Below are 25,249 nucleotides of genomic sequence, written 5' to 3'. Positions count from 1 at the left end.
CGAACTGGTTGCCACCAATCATAGGGTACACAGAGGTGAACAACCATCCACCCTCACACTCACACCTGGGACAATTTAGAGCAGGGGTGTATATATATATATATATATATATATATATATATGTGTGTATATAGCAGTATTCCTTTTCTAATTGCAAGTCAATAGTACGTGTTCATATTTGAGTGATAATCTTAGAATTTACATGTTAGAATGTGTAGATGTTTTGAAGATTTCTGTGCCAAATAAAAGTTTGTTCTCCAATGCCAAATCACAGTTCTTTTCATATATTCTCTCTCTCTCTAGAGATTAAAGGTTTAAAGCATAAAAGAAACATTGAAATATCTTGTGCATTTTTCAAAACGTTTTATTTAGTGTAGCAACACTTTAAGGCATTTAAATGCACTAGTAGGGCCTGCCGTATGGCTGCTGCACTGTCACATGTTGGTCTTTGGTCATCCCTCGTTTCATCTGTGGTCTTGTCATTTTCACAACTTGCCACCATCCATTCGTTGTCAAAATGTTCTCCCCATTTTTCGCACAAATTGTGAAGTGTACAACATGCTGCAACAATGTTATTGAGGTTTGGCAGGTGTGTTTCCTGTGTTTTGAGCAGAATTCTCCATCGACCTTTCAACCTGCCAAATGCATTTTCCACAACCATTCTTGCCTTGCTATGTTTATAGTTGAATTCTTTTTGAGGTTGTGTCAGTCTGCCATTGTCTGAAAAAGGCTTCATGAGCCACATAGATAAGGGATATGCTGCATCACCCAACAGCAATGGTACTTGCACTCCACCAATATCCCGTTTATCTGCCCAAAACAATAAGCCAGATGTTCTGTTTTGATATAAGGGAGAGTTTGCAAATACTCGTGCGTCATGTACACTACCTGGCCAGCCAATAAAAATGTCAATAAATCGATAGCTGCTATCGACAACAGCTTGCATAATAACAGAATAAAATCCTTTTCTGTTGTAGTGGTCAGTATGACAATCATGTGGTCGAATAATGGGAATGTGTGTACCATCGATTGCACCCAGAACTTCAGGAAAGCCCCAGCGCTGTTGAAAATTTCGGACATTTTCAACCATCAGGTCACCAACAGGCCATTTAATGAGGTCTTGGCTCATTTCTGAAGCAATGGCAGAACAAGTCTGATGAACGATGACACAGACTGTGTTTTTGGCAACACCGAAAAGATGTCCTATTGTTCTGTAGCACGCGTTGGTAGCCAGTTTCCAGAGGGTGATCGCGACCCGTTTTTGCACGCTGATCGGCGTTCGCATGGCAGTCGTTACACATGAGAGGGACGGGCGTAGCTTCTCGCACACATATCCGAATGCTTCCTTGCTCATTCTGAAGTTACCGTATTTTCACGACTATAAGGCGCCATTAAAAGTCTTAAATTTTCTCCAAAATGGACAGGACGCCTTATGGTGCGGAGCGTCCTTTGTATGCTCTGAGTTCCAAAATCTGACTGACAGCCGACACGCTGTTTATATAGAGAAAAGGCGGAAGTGACTGTGGCCAGGCATGCGGGAAAGAAGTCGGCCAATCAGGGGAGGGTGGGCGTGTATATATACATAGAGAGAGAGAGAGAGAGAGAGAGAGAGAGGACAGGCAACCTGGGGAGCAGTCCGCCAATGGTGAAGGGTGGGCGTGTAAGTGGACGCTAAAGGGACGCTGCAAGCAGGTACCAACACCTGTATAGAGTGTGGCACTGTGCATTGTTGCAAAACAACTCCGGTTTTGGTTTCTAAGAACCCCTGAAAATAAATTCGTCAAAGAGACACGCCTACGAAGCTCAGTTCAAAATTAAAGCCACCGGTTATGCTTTTGGCATGCGTGCCCATCTCACAGCAGCGGTGAAAAACCAAGTCAAGCAAATGAACTCTGAGCTTGCCGTTATTCCCGGAGGCTTGACTAAAGAACTCCAACCGCTGGACATTGGCATCAACCGGGCGTTCAAAGTAAAGTTGCGAACGGCATGGGAACAATGGATGATCGATGGCAAACACAACTTTACAAAGAGTGAGAGGCAGCGCTGGGCGAGTTACGCCACAATACGCAACAACGAGAGGGAACGCGGCGTTTTTGATGGATTACGGTACTTGCACAATTGTTCAATTCTTTCTACACACACGCGCACTGCCACCATGTTTCGCTCTGTTCTTTACTTTCAAATGTGGGAAAGCTTCACACCAGAGAAATGTTGACTTTGCTGTTGCTGCTCCTTCTTATTGCTCGGCAATGCGTCGCAACTCACACTAGCATGTGATGCATTCAATGACAATTGGGATGTGCAGTCCTCTCCTTCTGATACAGAGGATGAGGACTTTGCTGGATTTCTGGGTGATGATTGATCGAAAAACGTGAGAACATTGTACGATGGCTAAATAAAATACACTCGAACTCAGTTCTGCTTTCGTTGCCTTTTTAAAAACGTGTTTTTAGCTTGTATCTGTACGTCTTGGCATGCTACCGTATGCTTCAAGCTAACGTGTTAGCGTGGGCGCATGCATGCCGTATGTTTAAGCTGGCATATGTTTTACCACTGTAAAACTGCACACATTGGTACAGTGCGGTCTGTCTATGTGTAAAATACAGAAATGTCACCCATTAATGAGACTGCGCCCAACCGTACGGTGCGTCGAATAGTCGTGAAAATACGGTAGATATCCAGTCTGAATGAGTGAACGAATCGTTGACAACTCTGTCCCACCAAACAGAACTGCGTGTCTTCATCCATGTGGCTTTCTCGGCGTTTGGTGACGCCATGGCGACCGTCCACATAGCCACGAACGCCGCGTAGTCGTCCATTTGTTGCTGAATAAAACGAAGAATACGTAGTTGTCGTGCTCTTCTGTATTTCAGGAATCTTTCTTTTCTCTCTCTCCTGCGGCGTCTGATAAGCGACCACATCGTTGATTTCTCCGGAGAGGAAGCCATTTTTGTCACAAAGAAGAAGGCGGGGAAAAGGGAGTACACTTTAGGCATGTGCATGTTCTACTTCCGCATTCCTGTCGTTTTGCTCCGCTGCAGAAACTGCCGTGTGACCGCAAGTGGGGCAGCCCCAACACAGTGTCGCTCAGCGGCTTTGTACGTGTGAACCCTCCACACAATTTGCTGTGGTGCAAAATATCCCGCAACAAAATATCTCGGTGCAGCACCGGAGCAAATGTGTGCCGTGTGAACAGGACTTGGATTTCCTGTGTCTGACGGAGACTTGGGCAGGTACTGGTGAGTATAACGCTTTGATTGAATTGTTGCCACCTGACTGTGGTTTCCTCGATACCCCGAGGACATCAGGTCGTGGTGGAGGTACGGTGAGCATCTTTAAGAACAATTTCAATTGTAAACGGTGCACATTCACCACATCGGCCACCAGCTTTGAAGCAACCTTCTTTGAAGTTGGTCGTGTTTCCCCGGTGCTCTGTGCTGTCATTTACCGTCCTCCTAAATACAGCAAAGACTTTTTAAGCGACTTTTCAACCTTTCTTGCGGAAATCAGCTGTCCGCAAAAACCGCTGGCAAGAGACTTCTTAAGACTTATCGACTCTTAATTTTGTGCAGTATGTGACCAGCCCGACACATGAACAAGGACATATTTTAGACCTTGTCCTTGCTCATGGTCTACCGGTGTCAAATCTGGAAGTCCTTGAAAATGGGATTTCTGATCACATGGCAGTTGTGTTTGACGTAGTCTTACCGCATGCTGCTGTGAAATCTGGCGCTCCTAGTTGTAAACGCCGAATTTTTAACCCCCGCACTGCTAGTCGTTTCTCTGATGCCTTTAATGACCTTTGCGTACCCTCGTCTAACACAGAGGAACTCACCTCTTGGTTCGACTCGTCATGCCGTGCCATCCTGGATTTGGTGGCTCCTTCAAAAACTGTGCTCCCAAAACCTAAACCCAAGCCTTGTCCTTGGCGCTTTTGGAGGATGTAGCTGTGCTGTCAAGTTTCAGGCCCATTTCCAAACTGCCTTTCATTTTCAAAATTCTGGAAAAAGTGGTGCACATGCAGTTGGAATTTTTCTTGGATGAACATAACAACTTGGAGGTCTTCCAGTCAGGTTTCAAGATGATGCATAGCACGGAGTCAGCCCTGTTACGCGTTTCTAATGACATCCTCCTTGCAAATGACTCTGGAGACCACGTTTGCAGCACTTGGTGGGCATTGGCGGCAGTGCTCTTGAGTGGTTTAGGTCCTATCTAGCTGACAGAACCTTTTGTGTCAGCCTTGGCTGCTCTGAGTCACGCAATGCTCCCCTGTCATGTGGTGTTCCACAGGGCTCAATTCTGGGGCCTCTGCTGTTTTCGCTGTATCTGCTCCCATTGGGTTCCATCTTAAGGAAACATGGTATTCCCTTCCACTGCTATGCAGATGACTGCCAGATCTATGTCCCACTGAGCAAGAAAGATGCCTTCTCATTAAGGCCACTCCTATCCTGTCTGGAAGAAATCAAAACCTGGATGGCACAAAATTTCTTGAAATTCAACGAAAAGAAGACAGAGGTGATATTGTTTGGTCCCAGTGGCTTGTGCATTCCATCCTGTAGACTTGGCCGCCCTGTCTCCTTATCTTAAGTCAACAGTCTCAAACTTGGGCCTTAAACTGGACAGTGATTTCAAACTCGATCGGCAAATTGGTGCCGTTGTTAAATCCATCTTCCTTCACCTTAGACAGCTGGCTAAAATAAAACCTCTCCTCTAACATGAACACTTTGAGACAGTAATTCATGCCTTTGTCACATCCCGGTTCGATTACTGCAATGCCCTTTACTTTGGAGTCAGCCAGTCCTCCATTAAGCGCCTTCAGCTGGTCCAGAACGCCGCTGTTCGCCTCTTGACTGGTACTCGTAAGAGGGAGCACATAACTCCTACTCTGGCATCCCTTCAATGGCTCCCCATTCATTTTAGAGTTATTTTCAAGATCCTCCTCTTTGTTTTCAAATCTCTGAATAATCTCGCGCCACCTTACTCATCCGCCCCTACACACCTGCCAGGCGCCTCAGGTCTGTGGACCAGACATTATTAGAAGGACCAAGAACTAAACTGAGGCTCAGAGGGGATCGAGCCTTTTCTGTTGCTGGTCCCTCTCTCTGGATTGACCTCCCACAGAACATTCGGCAAGCCTCCTCGCTGCCTCAAAGCCCTCCTCAAAACTCACTTGTATTCTTTGGCATTCGACTCAGCATGACTTAGATTTGTTCTTGGTTTTACTGTTTTTATTGCTTTCTACCGCCTTTATTACCGATTTGTCTTACTGTTTATTGTGCATGTTAAATTGCTCCATGTACAGCACTTTGTATGCAGCAATGGCTGTTTGAAAGTGCTCTACAAATACTGTTGACTTGACTTGATTCTTAGGGTAAGGGTATCTTTGTGTGAAATAAAAAAAGTATTTTTCAAATTGTACAGTTTGTGCTTTTTTCTAAACTGAAATTGAAATATGTGGGCTGCTAACTTTGTTCCTCTGTCCTCTAAAATTTTAGGATTGGCAGTATGCCCTCCATAAAATGACTGGCCATTATAAAAATAACTATTCAAACACATCATGAAGCTGAAGAATGATTGATAACCATTATTGTATACAAACATCTGCTCAAATAAACTGAAATATTCAAATAAGATCAGTATTTCTGAGAGGGTAAAATATATACAGGGTATGTCAAAAGAAAAACAAATATACCAACACTTTTTTATTGTTGTTATCCTGCAAAATACAAAAAATAGGGAATCGACAGACTTCTCAAAATCTATAAATGCATTTACATAGTCTGTCTGGGCTGTCAGAACAGGGTTGGCACTCCAGTGGTGGCTCCTTCTTGCATTTGCCACTGGTGTACTTGTAGCAGTGAACACATCTGCCAGTTGCAGAGTTCCGTGTGCATCCGTCTCTAACTTGACATTTGGCTCTTTTACCGGGGCTGGGTGTGAGAGGCTGCTGAAGAAGCTTGTTCTCTTTGTGTGATTCCTTTGCATTGATGTGAGATCTGGCCAGCTCTTTTGCCAGTTCAAGCAGGAACTGTGCTCGTCTTTCCTGCACCCCTGTGCATGCCTGATAAACAATGTGAGCATTCAGTGCAGCCAAGTCGATCATGTCGTAGAACACAGAAATTGGCCATCTCCGTGTTCCTGCACGCACAGTGTACTCCCACACCACCTGGTCCATCACATCCTCTCCACACTTGGCTTTGTTGTACTGGGTCACAGTGGTTGTATGTATCCTCAGTCTCAACTTGGCTGTGCATGCTGCTGAGGATATCGACAGTCTTCTTGCGTTTTGGTACATATACTTTGCGTGAAATAAAAAATGTATTTTCCAAATGATACAGTTTGTTGTTTTTCTAATCTAAACTGAAATTGAAATGGGTGGTGTGCTAATTTTGTTCCTCTGTCCTCTAAAACTTTAGGATTGGCAGTATGCAAGTATGCCCTCTGACTGGCCATTACAAAGATAATTTTCATGGTAAATAAAAGACAAATTTTCTTGACTCAAAAGACAACACGGGATGATTGTGGAGAGCTGTTGAGAATCAAATATGCCTTGGGCTGAGATAATGTACCAGTCAAAAATGTTCACCCCGCCCCTCCCCCACAGTTCACCTTATGAGCTGCACTCAGCTGGACAATGTCAAAGACCGTTTTCACTCTTCCAAGACATCATGAAGCTGAAGGATGATTGATAACCATTATTGTATACAAACACTTGCTCAAATAAACTGAATTGTTAAAATAAGAAGTAAATAAGATATACCGGTATATAATAAATATCCTTTATTTGTCCCACACTGGGGAAATTTACAGTCAGTTCCGAAAGGAAACCACAAAAAAAAAAACTATACTCCGAGGATAATTTGAGGCTAGGATAAAAAAAAGACCCAGCACATATAGAAGCATAGGGGTGCCCATTACATCGATTGCAATCAACCACTAGATTGAGAACTGGTCCCAAGTCCACCGCGAGGTGTATAGAGGAGAAAAAAAAAACAACCATTGGTGTGTCTTTGTGCATTTTGGTAATATATATTTTGGTTTTAATGTACACTGCCCTCTACTCATCCTATCAGTCTCATTCTCACAAAAAGTATAAAAAAAATAAAGCAGGTATTTAAATCTTTAACCTAAGGTGGGGCCTGACCCGCGTTACGTTGTCGTTTGCACTCAGCAGTCTGCAATTGCAGCTTGTGAAGAGAGCTGTTGCGCTATATCTTTTACCGTTATCATTATTCACATTCAGAATTTGTTTCGTGTAAAAATCACAGACGGCACGGGCAAAGAATAAGTATCTAGAGGGCCGAGGGAAGCACTTTAAAACGGTACATGTGAGCTACAATAGTTAAAAGGGTGCAAAAGTGTGTCGCATGCCTCCGTGTCAGGCTGTTGCTCATCATGGCGTGCGTGTGACTATGCGTGCGCAGGCACAGTAACAGGTCGATCGCAGGAGGATGGTTGTTCAGAAAGTCAATCTTTAGTCCAAAAAGTGTCTAGACTCCTGACACTGATCTAGGCAACCCCGTGATGAGACATTGACCAAAGAGTACCCCACGTGATAAGACACAAGGGAGGATGCTGGGCGGGACTGCGAAGATGCACAGTCAATCAACATGGCTGTGCATCATGGCATAGATCCACTGGTGCTGTCATTGGTCGACGTCGCGCTGGGAACCAATCAAGCGTACAGCCATGTATAAAATCTGTGAGACATTCTGCATTTTTTTCTGTATACAATACTTTGGGGGAAAAAAACGTGATGCACTGAAACTGCGATAAGTGAACCGCGAAGTAGTGAGGGATCACTGTCAATGAAATATTGACATAGGACATAGGATTCACATTCTCAGTACAAGGTTAGTAAACAAAATCAAACATTACCTGATCACAGTGACATCAGCCCAGAGTTTCACAAAAGCCACATGTGGACCAAAAGCCTCCAATAAGTATGTGTAATGCCCACCAGACTTCTTAATATAAGATCCCAGTTCAGCGTAGGACAAGGCACCTAGGAACAACAAGTGTGACAGATTAGCAATCAACACCACAAAGCACAGTGCATTTGCTATTTACACTGCAGCAACACAAACACAAATGAGACTCTTATTCCGAATAAAAATGTAGGTGTGAAGCTTTATTTTCATGTGACTTCATTTTTGGAACGGTCTTTTGACTGGACATCCTCAAAAGAACATCAAACAGCTCCAGGTCATTCATTGATTGATTTTTATATTGCCAGTTTTAAGAGGTATTGACAACAAAGATAATTATAGAATAATTCAATGTTTTAGGAACAGATTTTTTTCCCATTAGTTTCAAACAGTGTTATTTTAATGTACAACAAATGTTAATAACATGAGACCATGAACTACTAAGAAATATAAATATGCCTTATAATGTTAACATACTCAAATTAGGATCCTGCATACGGCGTTACCTTTGATGAAAATCTGATCATTACAAAATATTTTCTTTTCCATTTATGTGTTTCGATGTTGCCATTGTACATTCTTATCGTAATTTTGGTAAGCTACCTTTGTTTTTTCTACTTCTGAATGCAGTTAACTGTTCTGTTTGTCAATGCTTGTACGCATCATCATGTCTGCTTGTGTGAAGCCTCGAAACTCATCAGGGAGTTGTGTTCCTTGTGTATCAATTACATATGTCGGTTTAGTGTGTTTTTATTGGCATTAATTGAAAGGAATTTTAGCGGGATAATTTTTTTTCTCGCGAGATTCACGCGGCCCACGTCACAGCGAATGTTACGTTGGTCGATAAATATTCAATTCAATTCAAGTAAATTCAATTGTATTTATAGAGCACTTTCGAACAGCCATCGCTGCATACAAAGTGCTGTACATGGAGCAATTTAACATATACAATAAACAGTAAAACAAATTGGTAACAAAGACTGTAGAAAGTACCGAACAGTAAAACCAAGAACAAATCTAAGTCATGCTGAGTCGAATGCCAAAGAAGACAAGTGAGTTTTGAGGAGGGATTTGAAGATGGGCAGCAAGGAGGCTTGCCGAATGTTCAGTGGTAGGTTATTCCAGAGAGGGACCAGCAACAGAAAAGGCTTGATCCCCTCTGAGCCACAGTTTACTTCTTGGTACTGCTAATAATGTCTGGCCCGCAGACCTGAGGCGGCGGGCAGGTGTGTAGGGGCGGATGAGCTAGGATGTAAGGTGGCGCGAGGTCATTTAGAGATTTCAAAACAAATAAGAGGATCTTGAAAAAAACTCTAAAATGTATGGGGAGCCAGTGAAGGGATGTCAGAGTAGGAGTTATGTGCTCCCTCTTACGAGTACCAGTCAAGAGGCAGGCAGCGGCATTCTGGACCAGCTGAAGGCGGTTAATTGAGGACTGGCTGACTCCAAGGGAATTGCAGTAATCAAGCCGGGATGTGACAACGGCATGAATTACTGTCTCAAAGTGTCAATGAGAGAGGAGAGGTTTTACTTTGGCCAGCTGTCTAAGGTGAAAGAAGCCGGATTTAACAACAGCACCGATTTGCCGGTCAAGTTTGAATTCACTGTCCAGTTTAAGGCCCAAGTTTGAGACTGTTGACTTAAGATAAGGAGACAGGGGGCCCAAGTCTACAGGATGGGATGTACACGGGCCAATGGGACCAAACAGTATCACCTATGTCTTCTTTTCATTGAAATTCAAGAAATAAGAATTAAACCAAAAACAAAACAACAAGCGCGCTGCACAGGTCCACGCACGTGTGAGACACCGAAAACGAATACTTAGAGTTTAGGAATGGAAAGTTTACTTTTAAAAAGTTGCCAGATTGTTCCACTGACAAGACGAAAGTTACCTGTATGTTTTGCAGTCGTAAACTGAGCTATCATCGTAGCACGTCGAGTCTGAAATACCACTTCATGGCCAAGCACACAGCTGACGTGAGTACTCCGCCCCCTCGTCTAAGACAGACAGCTATGGATCATTTCAAAGCGAAGAAAATGGATGACACGATTAAGAACAAATTTTCTGAAGCCATAGCTAAATGTATGGCTACTACATGCAACCCTGTCAACATTGTCCACAGCCAGTGTCATGTTCGGGCAAGCCGAAATAAAGGTGGGATCCCAGAAGTGTAGACACCAAACAAGGTCTCCGTAGCAAAAAGGGTTTAATATACAAAAATCGCACTGCCAAAGAAGTAACATAAAGTGCTGGTCAAAACAAGGACCAGAGGGCACAAAAACGAATAACAAAAAGCGCTTGCACAAAAGGCAATGCAGGAAAATAAGAACCGCAAAGGCCAACAAAAAACAATGTAGCAAATACACGCAAGCGAAAGCCAAATCCCAAAACAAAAACCATACCTACAAAATACTTGGTACCGAGAGTTCAAAAGCGAAACACGACGAAGTCTATAGCAAAAGCAGTCTATGAGCAAGGAAGCACCAAGGAAGCAGCAAGGCAAAGGCAATACTCCGACAACAGGTGCACAGCAGAGGGTTCCTTAAGTACAGAGTTTACTAATCATAGATTGGCAGCAGGTGTGCACAGAAGTCCGCTGATGCCACCTGCTGGCCAGACTGAAACAGAACCGTGACAGGCAGACTCAAGCAGAAATCATTCGCATTGCATCTAACGACTCCGGTTTGTCAGCGAGAACCTACGTTACAAGCTGTGTACAGAGATTGTACGTAGCGGAGAAGACACTGTTTTGGGAGAGAAATAAGAGACTAGGTTGATGAGCCTCTGGTGAATAAAGAGCAGGTAGCCTGTCGAATACGATGTATGCTACTGACGCGATGGTTACTTGTTTGGAATTATTTTGTGTGGAAGGTCAAATGTTCTGTGGCCATATAAATAAAGCGGGTGGAGCTTCTCCGTGTTGTCTGACAGTGACGGTGTGCTGAGTGTGCAAGTTCAGCGGTGCAGGGGTAGCGACCTAGCGAACACTAAAAATAAAACGGCTCCATCGAACCAAGTGTCGTCATCCGAAATGATGTCTGCACAAACCCGTAGAGAGACTTCCCACAGAAGTCAGATTGTTCCACTGACAAGACCAAAGTTACCTGTATCTAGGTATATGATGTATGCCTCTGACGCAATTGTTACTTGTTTGAAACTATTTTGTAAGGTTCCAGCGTTCCGTGTCCATATAAGTAGAGCGGGTGGAGCTTCTTTGTATTCGTCTGACAGTGACAGTGGGCTGAGGAGGTGACATGACAACGAAAGTTCAGCGGTGCAGTGGTAGCGACCTAACGAAAATAAAACGTCTCCAGTGTTGTCATCGAACCAAGTGGAGTCAACCGAAATGATGTCTACACAAAACTATAGAGAGACTTCCGTGCAAGAAGGACCAACAGAATCAACATAGCCTGACTGCTGTGTTCAAAACAAACTTGAGAAAAACGAAGTATGCAACCATGGCTTAAATCCACTATCGGCTGAGTACTAGTTTACCTTAGATGTGCACTTTATAATGTTATATTGCTCTGTTTTGATTCCATAAAAAGAGCTGTTAAAGCAGCTGTTGTATGACAAAATATTTTTTTCACTGTTGTTGATGGACAGTAATATTTTGTGAGAGATTATGTGTGAATTACGAAGCCCCTAAGGGGACATGGAATGAAAAAAAAACTTAGCGAGATATCGCATAGTAATGCAAGATCTCGCAAAGTAATGCGAGATCTTGGTAAGTATTCCAAAGTATTGTGAGATCTCACAAAGTACTTTGTGAGATCTCGCAAAGTATTCCAAGGTATTGCGAGATCTCACAAAGTAATGCGAGATCTCGCAAAGTATTCCAAAGTATTGCGAGATCTGGCAAAGAATGCCAGATCTCGCAAAGTATTCCAAAGTATTGGATCTCGCAATCTTTTTTCATTTATTTCATTTATTTTTTATACTCGTTGTAACTGGCGCCAAGACTGAGTTGTTGGTTGCCATGACAACAAAAATATAATTTATTTTAGGCTTGTTGTTTTGTTTTTCATATTTCTATGTGAACTTTCATATTTGTTTTTTCCTTAAATCCTCTGAATATGTTATTCGGAATGTTTGTTAAAAATCACTTCCGGGTCAAGTGCCGTGAATAGCGAGGAATGAGAGAAAGATCGAGAAGACAACGGGAGACAGAGAGAGAGAGAGAGTCAGAGACAGAACTACGATACCGTGTGATCTACGTGAATTACCGTAACTTGATCTACTTTCGGTTTACCAAGGTGCACACGGTATGTCATTTTGTGTTATTTATTTAATGTCCTGTTCAAGATATTGTAATTTCGATTGTTGTTCGAAATGTGTTTTAGTTTTCACGGTGTTCCATGATTAAACGTTTTGGACATCAGTACGAGGCGTCATCCTTGACCGGGGTAGATGCAGTGAAAATGTGTCCTCATCCATCCTTCTGGAGGCTTTGGCGCGCAGGTGCTCCCCCCACGGCAAGCTATCGGCTTCGGCGCACATCACGTAGCAAGCTACGAGCTACATCGAGCGTCGTCGCACTCAACCCGCGTGCCACGCAGCTATCCACGAGATACTTCGAACGTCGTCGCACTCAACCCGCAGCAAGCTACAGGCCCTCAGCATGCATCGTCGCTCCTCAACCGGCAGTAAGGCAAGATTTCAACGCGCGACGTTGCTTCTCATCCTGTAGCAGCTAAAGGTTTCGGTGGACATTAACCAGAGTTGGCAAAGGCCTATACAGCTTCCAATAGCTCGCAAAGTAGATGGATAGAACATAGACGAAGATTATCATAAATGAGACCTCATGAATGTGAGTTCTTGAATGTGTGAAAATATCTGTGGAATGTTTGACAAGCGCGCCATTGTTATTATTGCTCTGTAAAACTCAGGTTCTGAAGTTTGAAAGCTCCAAAAATGTCTCAATATAGTGACAGTCAGTGTGATGAGATGCAGGAGCATGAAAATGTGGAAAGGGAGGCTGAGGCAAAAATAAGAAAATCCTCTCGTTTAAGACATTTGACACCTAAAATGCAGGAACTAAAAGAGAAAGTGTTCATTCAAAAGGAAGGCAAGTTGAATGTAACTTATGAGAAATGGAAAAGTCATGTTAGAGAAACCCGAAGAAAGTTAAAACAATGGTGCCCTGAGCAAGACATGTACGACATGATGGATGAAGTTGAGAAGCTTGAGGGTGAGATAAAAGAAATATACGACAGTGTCCGAAGCCAGACAACACCAAGTCAAGAATTACGGCGAAAAGTTGATTCATGTGTAGCGGCAACAGCAGACTTACTGCAAGTAATGAGTATCCGTCTAACAGAAGATGAAGAAGATTTTGATGCTGTGGCAGAAAACGCAAAATTACACATGCTGCTAGATAACGAATATGCCAGGTCCATATATGGTTCCACCGCATCCATAGTTACAGCACCCAGTGCCAAGCCTTCCGGGCACCCGTCCGAATCACCAAGCATTTCAGTTAAGCGGGCCGAAATGGCTGCTCTTCTGGCTGCAAAGGAAACTGAGATTAACATGGAAGAGGCTATTGAAGCTCAACGTCAGCAGTTGAAAAAACTTGAAAATCAGAGACATGGAAGTAATTAAGGCACAGTTAGGTGTATATGAGGAAGAGGAAATTAAGGAAAGGAATGGTACGAGCAGCCCCGTACACACCAAAGAGAATGTTGCATTTCCTTCGCATCGCTTGCAATCCAGTGTCGTCTCTATACGCATTAAGACAATCTACTGAGATGACAGTAAAGGGAGGTAGGCAATGAAAAGCAAACACATTTGCTGCAAAGGTGAGGATCCCAGATCCGCAAACCTCTACAGCCGATCAAGACCCCAATGAAAACGATTTACGAGATGCCGAAAATCCAGGCATATGTATATGCTGTGGAGAAGAACACTCTCTACATAAATGTAAGAAGCTTATGAAAATGTCTTCAGAGGAAAAGAGAAAATACATCTATGAAAATAAGCTATGTTTTGTATGCCTGAGAAAGGGTCACAATTCTAAGGCATGTAGAAATAGAGCCATGTGTGGAGTATGCCGAAAGAATCATCCAACCGCATTACATGAAGATCGTTCTCCAACGGAGACAGCCTCAGCACAGAACACCACTGAAGAAATCACATCCTCACTACCTTGTTGTGTCAAGGGAAGTGATGTTGTGAGTACATCAATGATTGTGCCCGTCTGGATCTCAGCACCTAACGCACCTGAGACAGAGGCCCTAGCTTATGCGCTGTTGGACACACAAAGTAGCCACACGTTTGTTGATCAAGAATTGTGCGCAAAGCTTAAGGTAGACATGGACCCAGTTAAATTGAAACTCTCCACGATGATGGGAAAGGACTCAGTGATAAAAAGCGAAAGAGTTTGTGGACTTAAAGTAAGAGGATTTTCCTCAAATATTTCAATTGACCTACCTCCGGCCTACACAAGAGACTTCATTCCTCTTGAGTGGACACATATTCCTACCCGCAAAACAGCCACTTCATGGAAACATCTTGTTATCATAACTCAAGAGATACCCCCACCAATGGATTGTGGCATTGGATTATTGATTGGCTATGACTGCTCCCGAGCCTTGATTCCAAGAGAGGTCATTACTGGAGGTGACTACGAGCCTTACGCTGTCAAAACCGATCTTGGCTGGAGTATTGTGGGAGGAGTAGCACAATGCGTAAATGCAGGCGATGTGACTGGACTTTGTCTTCGAGTATCTGTCAAAGAGTTACCACCTGTAACACCATCAGCCGTCATTAAAGCCCTTGAGTCTGATTTTGCAGACACAAAAGCAGGTGAAAAAAGCATATCTCAAGATGACATTCTCTTTCTGCAAATATTAAAAGGAGGCTTCCAACAAAATGAACACGGTCACCTCGAAATGCCACTTCCTTTCAAAGCACGACCTCACCTCCCAAACAATAAGGTGCTGGCTTTGGCACGACTGAAACAACTGAAAGGGAAGTTAGACAGAGATCACAAGTTCAAAGGTGACTATCTGAAGTTTATGGAGGGCATCATTAAAGATGGTGATGCAGAGAAAGTAGACAGCCAACCAGAACTCGGCAATCTTTGGTATATCCCTCATCAAGGTGTGTACCACCCCCGGAAACCGAACAAGATCCGCGTGGTCTTTGACTGTTCTGCAAAGTACAAAGGCCACCTCACTGAATGACCATCTGTTAACAGGACCTGACCTTACAAATGGCCTCACAGCTGTACTATTTCGTTTCAGGAAACATCCATCCATCCATCTTCTACCGCTTATCCGGGGCCGGGTCGCGGGGGCAACAGCTTTAGCAGGGAAGCCCAGACTTCCCTCTCCCTAGCTACTTCTTCCAGCTCTCCCCGGGGGATCCCGAGGCGTTCCCAGGCCAGCTGGGTGACATAGTCTCTCCAGCGTGTCCTGGGTCTTCCTCGGGGTCTCCTCCCGGTGGGACATGCCCGGAACACCTCACCAGGGAGGCGTTCAGGAGGCATCCGAATCAGATGCCCAAGCCACCTCATCTGGCTCCTCTCGATGTGGAGGAGAAGCGGCTCGACTCGGAGCCCCTCCCGGATGACCGAGCTTCTCACCTTATCTCTAAGGGAGAGCCTGGACACCCTGCGGAGAAAACTCATTTCGGCCGCTTGTATCCGGGATCTCGTTCTTTCGGTCACGACTCGTGACCATAGATGAGGGTTGGAACGTAGATCGACCGGTAAATTGAGAGCTTCGCCCTTTGGCTCAGCTCCTTCTTCATCACGACAGACCGATACAACGTCCGCATCACAGCAGACGCTGCACCGATCCGCCTGTCGATCTCTCGCTCCCTCCTGCCCTCACTCGTGAACAAGACCCCAAGATACTTAAACTCCTCCACTTAGGGCAAGATCTCCCCCCCGACCCGGAGGGGGCACTCCACCATTTTCCGACTGAGGACCATTGTTTCAGATTTGGAGGTGCTGATTTTCATCCCAACCGCTTCACACTCGGCTGCGAAACGCTCCAGTGAGAGTTGGAGAGCCCTGTTTGAAGGAGCCAACAGCACCACATCATCTGCAAAAAGCAGGGATGCAATACTGAGGCCACCAAAACGGACCCCCTCAACGCTTCGGCTGCGCCTAGAGATTCTGTCCATGAAGGTTATGAACAGAATCGGTGACAAAGGGCAGCCTTGGCGGAGTCCTAACCTCACTGGAAACGATTCCGACTTACTGCCGGCAATGCGAACCAAACTCTGACATCGGTGGTATAGTGACCGAACAGCCCGTATCAGGGGGTTCGGTACTCCATACCCACGAAGCACCCCCCACAGAACTCCCCGAGGGACACGGTCAAACGCCTTCTCCAAGTCCACAAAACACATGTAGACTGGTTGGGCGAATTCCCACATACCCTCGAGAACCCTGCTAAGGGTGTAGAGCTGGTCCACTGTTCCACGGCCGGGACGAAAACCACACTGCTCCTCCTCAATCTGAGGCTCGACTTCCTGACGGACCCTCCTCTCCAGCACCCCTGAATAGACCTTACCAGGGAGGCTGAGGAGTGTGATCCCTCTGTAATTGGAACACAACCTCCGGTCCCCCTTTTTAAAAAGAGGGACTACCACCCCGGTCTGCCAATCCAGAGGCACTCTCCCCGTTGACCACGCGATGTTGCAGAGGCGTGTCAACCAGGACAGCCCCACAACATCCAGAACCTTGAGGAACTCCGGGCGGATCTCATCCACCCCTGGGGCCTTGCCACCGAGGAGCTTTTTAACCACATCGGTGACTTCAACCACAGAGATAGGAGAGCCCACCTCAGAGTCCCCAGGCTCTGCTTCCTCCAAGGAAGGCATGTTGGTGGAGTTGAGGAGGTCTTCGAAGTACTCTGCCACCGGTTCACAACGTCCCGAGTCGAAGTCAGCAGTGCCCCATCCCCACTGTACACACTGTTAGTGGTGCACTGCTTCCCCCTCCTGAGACGTCGGATGGTGGACCAGAATTTCCTCGAAGCCATCCGGAAGTCGGCTTCCATGGCCTCACCGAACTCTTCCCATGCTCTGGTTTTTGCCTCGGCGACCACCAAAGCTGCGTTCCGCTTGGCCAGTCGGTACCCGTCAGCTGCCTCTGGGGTCCCACAGGCCATAAAGGCTCGATAAGACTCCTTCTTCAGCTTGACGGCATCCCTTACTGCTGGTGTCCACCAGCGAGTACGAGGGTTGCCGCCACGACAGGCACCAACCACCTTACGGCCACAACTCAGATTGGCCGCCTCAACAATAGAGGCACGGAACATGGTCCACTCGGACTCAATGTCCCCCATCTCCCCCTGAACATGGGAAAAGCTCTGTCGGAGGTGGGAGTTGAAACTCCTTCTGACAGGGGATTCCGCCAGACGCTCCCAACAAACCCTCACAATACGTTTGGGTCTGCCAGGACGGACCAGCATCTTCCCCCACCATCGGGGCCTACTCACCACCAGGTGGTGATCAGTTGACAGCTCCGCCCCTCTCTTCACACGAGTGTCCAGAACATGCGGCCGCAAATCCGATGACACGACCACAAGGTCGATCATCGAACTACGGCCTAGGGTGTCCTGGTGCCAAGTGCACATGTGGACACCCTTATGTTTGAACAAGGTGTTCGTTATGGAGAGTCCGTGACGAGCACAGAAGTCCAATAACAAAACACCACTCGAGTTCTGATCGGGGGGGCCGTTCCTCCCAATCACGCCCCTCCAGGTCTCACTGTCATTGCCCACGTGAGCATTGAAGTCCCCCAGGAAAACAAGGGAGTCCCCAGCAGGAGTACTCTCCAGCACACCCTCCAAGGACTCCAAAAAGGGTGGGTATGCTGAGCTGCTGTTTGGTGCATATGCACAAAAAACAGGACCCGTCCCCCCACCCGCAGGCGGAGGGAGGCAACCCTCTCGTCCACCGGTGTGAACCCCAATGTACAGGCACTGAGCCGGGGGGCAATGAGTAAGCCCACACCTGCTCTGCGCCTCTCACCGTGAGCAACTCCAGAGTGAAAGAGAGTCCAACCCCTCTCGAGAGGACTGGTACCAGAACCTAGGCTGTGTGTGGAGGCAAGTCCGACTATATCCAGTCGGAACTTCTCTGCCTCACACACCAGTTCGGGCTCCATCCCTGCCAGAGAGGTGACATTCCATGTCCCAAGAGCTAGCTTCTGCAGCCGAGGATCGGACCGCCAGGGTCCCCACCTTTGGCTGCCGCCCAGCTCGCATTGCACCCGACCCCTTTGACCCCTCCCACGGGTGGTGAGACCATGAGAAGGGGGACCCACGTTGCCTCTTCGGGCTGAGCCCGGCCGGGCCCCATGGGTGTAGGCCCGGCCACCAGGCGCTCGCCAACGAGCCCCACCTCCAGGCCTGGCTCCAGAGGGGGGCCCCGGTGACCCGCGTCCGGGCAAGGGAAACAAAGTACCATCGATTTTATTTTTCATAAGGGGCTTTGTGAGCCGTGCTTTGTCTGGTCCCTCACCTAGGACCTGTTTGCCATGGGTGACCCTGCCAGGGACATAAAGCCCCAGACAACTTAGCTCCTAGGATCATTGGGACACACAAACCCCTCCACCACGGTAAGGTGACGGCTCACGGAGAGGGTTTCAGGAAACACCCTGTTGCAATTATGTGTGATTTAGAAAAAATATTTCACGGGTTTCATGTTAGAAAGGAGGACAGAGATTATCTGCGTTTTCTCTGGTGGGAAAATGGAGACTTAGATTCACAACCCACAGAATACCGTATAAAGGTGCATTTATTCGGAGCATCGTCTTCCCCTGGCTGTGCCAATTATGCCATGAAATGCCTTGCCAACCTTAATGAGAAACAGTTCCCCAATGCAGCTAGTTTCATTCGGAAAAATTTCTATGTTGATGACGGACTCATAAGCGTGGAGTCAGTAGCTGAAGCGAAAGAGCTTGTGAAAAGGGCTCAAGCTCTGTGTGCAAGAGGAAACCTACACCTCCACAAATTCCTTTCCAATAACCGAGAAGTGCTAGATTCAATCGTTGTAGCAGAATGTGCTATGGACGTGAAGAATGTTGATTTCAGGCCTGACGACTTACCAGTGCAAAGAGCGCTTGGGGTAAGATGGAAGATCGAAAGTGACAGTTTCTCCTTCAAGGTGTCACTTGATAAAAGACCCACCACACGAAGAGGGATTCTTTCTGTTGTAGCCTCTTTATACGATCCTCTCGGTTTTTTAGCCCCATTCATCCTTGAAGGAAAGAGGATACTACAAGAGTTGTGTCAGAGAGATACAGGATGGGACGATCTACTACCTATGGACTTAAAGTTAAGGTGGGAGATTTGGCTAGAGGATTTGGAGAACCTTGATCAAATTGACATTGATAGGTTTGGCAAGGTACAGAGAGTTGAGCTTCACCACTTTTCTGACGCTAGCAGCCGAGGGTATGGTCAGTGTAGCTACATCAGGGTGTTAAAGAGAAGGTGAACTGCTCCTTTGTCATTGGCAAAGCGAGAATGGCTCCAACCAAAATACTCACCATACCAAGGCTGGAGCTAAGCGCAGCAGTAACCTCAGCAGTCGTGAGCAAGATGTTACGGGAGGAGTTGGAAGTCAAAATAGATGAAGAATATTTTTGGACAGACTCTCGAGTGGTTCTAGGATATATTAACAATGACGCTAAACGATTCCATGTCTTTGTTGCAAATCGGGTCCAGAGAATTCGAGAAAACAGTGATGCAAAGCGGTGGTACTACGTCGACACAGGAGACAACCCTGCAGACCATGCCTCCAGAGGCCTGAACGTGGCAGGTCTCATCAACTCAAATTGGCTCACCGGTCCAAGGTTTTTATGGGAGAGAGATATAGCCATAAACGAAGTGACACCTGAGCTACTGGTGGGAGATCCTGAGGTGAGGATTGTACAAGTGTTAAAGACAGAAGCTGTAAGGCAATTTGACATTCAAGAGCTTCTGTCACGGATTTCAAAATGGGCAACAGCAGTTAATGTCATTGCTCGCATCCAACGGCTAGCCAAGAGAATCAAAACCACAAAACCTGTAAACGTAGAAGAAAAGAGGCAAGCTACACTGACCCTTGTTAAACTGACACAAAAGGATGTCTTCCAAACGGAGATGAGCATGCTTAGCGAGAAATCAGGAAAACTGCCTTGTAACCATCAACTTTATCAGCTTGACCCGTGCTTTCAAGGCGGCATATTGAGAGTAGGAGGAAGACTAAGAAAAGCAGCTGTGTCGCTTGAATTAAAACACCCAGTAATACTCCCTAAAGACGGTGCTCTCACAAACCTCATTATTAGTCATCATCACAACAAAATACAACATCAAGGCAGAGGACAAACTCTCAATGAGTTACGAAGACGGTGTGTACAATGTAGAAGAATTCGCGCACCACCAGAGGAACAGCGGATGGCAGACTTACCCAGTGACCGTGTTGATGCAACACCACCATTCGCTTACTGTGGTATGGACTGCTTCGGCCCCTTCCGAATTAAATCAACAAAGATTAGCCTCCTATCTTGCAGACAAACTATGTGATTTTCAGATGAACACGCCACACTCAAGTCACACTGGCGGGGTATGGGAACTTCAAATCAGGACAGTGAGAAGTGTACTGAGCACTGTCTTGGCCCAAAGCGCTGGAAGGTTAAATGACTTCCGTAAGGACTTTCTTTTATGAAGCTATGCCCATTGTAAACAACCGGCCCTTAACTGTTGACAACATCAGTGATCCCACACGTTTGGAACCTCTCACGCCAAATCATTTGATTACAATGAAGTCGTCTGTACCACTTCCCCCACCTGGTGAGTTTATCCAGGAAGATCTCTACGCCAAAAAACGGTGGAGAAGGATTTAATATCTTTCCGAACAATTCTGGCACAGGTGGAGGAAGGAATACCTTGCAAACCTTACCCTGAGGCAACGATGGCTTACACCAAGGCGCAATATGGTAGTTAGTGATGTTGTGATCATCAACATCACTATCTATCAACTAGCTATCGGATACAACAAGCTATCGGACACCATGACAACCTACTCACCATCGTAAAAAGACGGAAGTTACGGTGGTACGGCCATGTTACGAGATCATCAGGCCTTGCAAAGACGGTGCTACACGGAACTGTACAAGGATCTCGCAAACGAGGAAGGCAGAAAAAGAGGTGGGAGGACAACATCAGAGAGTGGACCAACCTGGATTTCGCAAAGTCCCAGAGAGCGGCAGAAAACAGAGACGGTTGGAAAGAAACGGTGAAAGGGTCTTCACGGGCGCCCCAACGACCACAACCAAGGTCAAGGGATAGGTGACAGGTGACAGGTGATCATCAAAGAGGATGATGTGCCTCGCAACGAATGGAAACTTGCTAGGGTTATTGAAGCAAATCAAGATGATGACGGACTGGTGCGAAAAGTAACCGTACAGATAGGAGAACGAAAGTTAGGGAGAAAGGGAGAGCGCCTCAATAAGCCTTCCGTCGTTCAAAGAGCCGTACAGAAGTTAGTGGTTCTAGTTGAAGGCAACTAGGGAGAAAGCATGAGATGCTGTAAGTTAAGGTGTCAAATATTCAATCTAGAATAGGTAAATTTTTTGGAATATGTAAATTCCATTGTTTGTTTGAATGACATTAAATTTGTCTCGTTTAAGGATACATCAGAACAAGGGTGAAATTACTGTTGATTATTTTCAAGGGTGAAACGTATTTTTTCATTTACAAATGTTACTCCAACAGTAATTTGGTGGGAGTGTAACTGGCGCCAAGACTGAGTTGTTGGTTGCCATGACAACAAAAATATAATTTATTTTAGGCTTGTTGTTTTACAAAAGTATTTCATATTTCTATGTGAACTTTCATATTTGTTTTTTCCTTAAATCCTCTGAATATGTTATTCGGAATGTTTGTTAAAAATCACTTCTGGGTCAAGTGCCGTGTATAGCGAGGAAAGAGAGAAAGATCGAGAAGACAACGGGATTCGGAGAGAGAGAGAGAGTCAGAGACAGAACTACGATACCGTGTGATCTACGTGATTTACCGTAACTTGATCTACTTTCGGTTTACCACGGTGCACACGGTATGTCATTTTGTGTTATTTATTTAATGTCCTGTTCAAGATATTGTAATTTCGATTGTTGTTCCAAATGTGTTTTAGTTTTCACGGTGTTCCATGATTAAACATTTTGGACATCAGTACGTGGTGTCATCCTTGACCGGGGTAGATGCACTCGTTGACGTGCTTCCGGGTCATCGTACGTGCTTCCGGGTCATCGTACGTGTAACCAAAAACAACAATTATGGAGCGTATTCAACCGTTCGTGAGTTTAATAGAATTTTACTTTGAAATTGGCTTGAAATACAAAGACATTAAATCTGTTCTTGATGTTAAGTGCGGTTTGAAGCAAGTGCTGAACCAAAGAGGACTATTTCGTCTGAAACGTTCAATGACTTGGGAGACTGCATGCGCATGCATCAACGCATCGTGTCGCTGGACCCATCACTACTATAGACCTCGTGTTTCCTTTTTTGAACTGTTGGTACCAAGTATTTTGTAAGTATGGTTATTAGTTTGTGATTTGGCTTTCTCTTGCGTGTAGGTGTTACATTGTTTTTTGTTTGCCTTCGCGGTTCTTATTTTCCCCCTTTGCCTTTTGTGCAAGCGCTTTTGGTTATTCGTTTTTGTGCCCTCTGGTCATTGTGTTGACCAGCACTTTATGTTACTACTTTGTCGGTGCGAATTTTGTATATTAAACCCTTTTTGCAATGGAGACCTTGTTTGGTGTCTGCACTTCTGGGATCCAAACTTTATTTCGGCTTGCCCGAACGTGTCACTAATAAAGGTTTTCTTATCTTAAAGAGTAGCGGTGAGGGCCTGCCTCTCTGAGGTGCAAATACAAGTTCACAGCCTGAAATGGATCTTTTGGTGACCTAGTCTCTTATTTCTTTCCCAGGTTAGATCAGACTGGGCCATCAAAAAAGCACACAATGCAAATACATCCGGATCACAAGGCATGGTCAAACAAAAGACTTTTGCACAGTTGAACTTATTCATTGTCTCACTGGGGAGAGGAAGTCCCTTGTTCCATAAAGTTCAGGTAACATATACATCACTGGGGACATTCATGTTCTTTGAGGGCCTGATTAGATGGCTGTTCGATCCGATCCTGGGCAATCGGCCCCCGTCAGGGACTTGCCCCCCCTCCCGGATCCCACACCCGGCACGAATCCCGTTGGTGTCTCGCAAGGTTCCCCGCCAACATTTCCTTCCCACACCTCCTGCAAGCTACCCTTCTCCCTCCGCGCCCCCCCTCCCCATTCGCCCTTCGCCCCTCCCCTGCCCTCCCTCCACGCGCCACACCCGCTCCCTCCCTTCTCCCTCCTTCCCTCTCCACCTCATACTCTCTGCAGACTCTTTCACACCCCCTCACGTGTCTGGCATAGTTTGCTTTCGTCACCCACCTTTCACACCCTCCACACTGTCTCCTTTCTCCCTTCTCCTCATACGCTCCTCCCGTGCAACTCCTTTGGTGACTCATATTATTACCTTTCGACGCAAACCTCCTCCCACACTTCTCGCACTCAAACTCCACCTGTTCCTCGTTTCTCGTGCATGGTTAGACCAGCTCTACTCCTGCACACTTTTCCGCACCCGTCATACCGACATACCAACCCATCATTCACCCTCCTCACATTCCTTTCCAGTCTTTCCTCGTTCCTTCCCGCCTCATATCTGTGACCTTTCTGATTTTCCCATTTATACAGGTGATCCATTCGCTCGCTCACTCTCCGCTTCCATCCTTCCCTGTCACTCGTCAATCTTTCCACCTCCGTCCAGTCCATCCCTGCATTCCTCATCACTCTCTTCCAGTACAACACCGTTTTCCTTTTGCGCCCCATCCTCTTCCCTCTTCCTTCCAGTTCCTCCCACCATCCCAATACCATAGCTTTTGTTAGTCTTTCATTTCCCATACGCATCACATGTCCAATTCTCTGCAACACTGGCCTCTCGATTTTCCACTCGATGGATTTTACTCCCAACATTTTCCTTACATCCTACATATTCACTCCTCTTTCTTGCATTTGCCTCAGTGGTTCTCCGTTCCTATCACTCCACACATACCTGTAGCACCTATCCATCCACTTCTGTAGTTTCCCCACATCCTTCTTCATCCATGTTCTTACCTGACAGTCATACAGCAAGCTGCTCTCCACACACACCTCTACTACTCTCCCTTGCCACCTCTTAGATAGTCGTGTCCCTTTCAACCACCCTTTCACACTCCCCCATAGCTTTCCAGCCCTCTTGATCCTGTTTCTCACATCTGCCTGAGTCCCAATCCAGCTTCCCAACACTCTAATCCCCCCCCCCCTCTAGCGTTCCAAACTCCTCCTTCTCCTCATTGTTCCTCTCTTCCCAATGGGCCATTACACTTTTCACTCTCCTTACACTCTGGTCTATCTGTCCTTTCGTCCCCACTATAGTAGTGTCGTCCGCAAACAAGGCGCTCGATACCCTCACTTCCTTTGTTTCCGAGCTCCCTCTCTCCCAGCCATGTTCACCTGCGAATGACCCTCCTGGTATCCACCTCCACACCACCATTTTTTCCTCCCTGTTATCTTGATTCCTCGCCGCTAGTGCCTGTCTCATCACCGCCTGATGGTAGCTGTTAAAAAGGATCGGTGATGTAGAGCATCCTTCCCTCAGCCCTCTCGCTGGCATCAATCCTCCACTCACTCCCTCCATAGCGCTGGTTTGCTCACTCTCGGATACGCCTTTTTCAAATCTAACAGTCTGGCACATGGCCAGTCGTTGTCCTTCATGTCCCTTACCCCTTCCTGGGTCACTCTCTTCTTACAATCTTCTACATCCTCCTGTATGCGTACCATCATTTGCGTTACATCTGCTGTGGACCTCCCTTTCCTAAAGCCCACTTGGTTTTCGTCAAGGAGCCCCAGATGTTCGGCCCACCAACTCAGTCTCTTCGCTAACATTCTCCCTAACACCCTGCTGCCCATACTCAGCAGGCACACTCCTCTGTAGTTGTTTCTATCATTCCTGTCCCCCTTCTTATGTATCGGTACCATCAGTCCCACTTTTACACTTCCCTCCCATCGGTCCGCCCTCTGCTCAAACATCTGCCTCACTATCTTAATCACTCTTTCTCTCACTTCCTCACACGCGCTCCGTATAAATCCTATTCTCACCCCATCTTCTCCCGGTGCTGACTCCCGTATATCCCCCATAGCCTCCATGATTTCTTCCCTCTCAGGCACCTCATTCATGATCTCGTTTGCTTCGCTCGCTCTGCTATCGTCTCTGAGATCTACTGCTCCTTGAA

General features: G+C 46.1%; 1 protein-coding gene across 1 annotated transcript in view; it reads right to left on the bottom strand.

Moving 5' to 3' along the window:
- The window catches only part of LOC127608554 (cystine/glutamate transporter-like), a 116,910-nt gene that overhangs the window by 52,301 nt on the left and 39,360 nt on the right, over positions 1 to 25,249 (bottom strand). The window contains exon 2 of the mRNA XM_052077696.1: positions 7,879 to 8,005. Coding sequence (XP_051933656.1) covers positions 7,879 to 8,005 — 127 coding nt within the window. The remainder of the gene's footprint in view (positions 1 to 7,878; positions 8,006 to 25,249) is intronic.

Source organism: Hippocampus zosterae, chromosome 1 (assembly GCF_025434085.1).
Source record: "Hippocampus zosterae strain Florida chromosome 1, ASM2543408v3, whole genome shotgun sequence".
NCBI lineage: Eukaryota > Metazoa > Chordata > Actinopteri > Syngnathiformes > Syngnathidae > Hippocampus > Hippocampus zosterae.
Note: the sequence above shows the minus strand (reverse complement) of the source record. Positions and strands in the feature narration are given on the sequence as shown.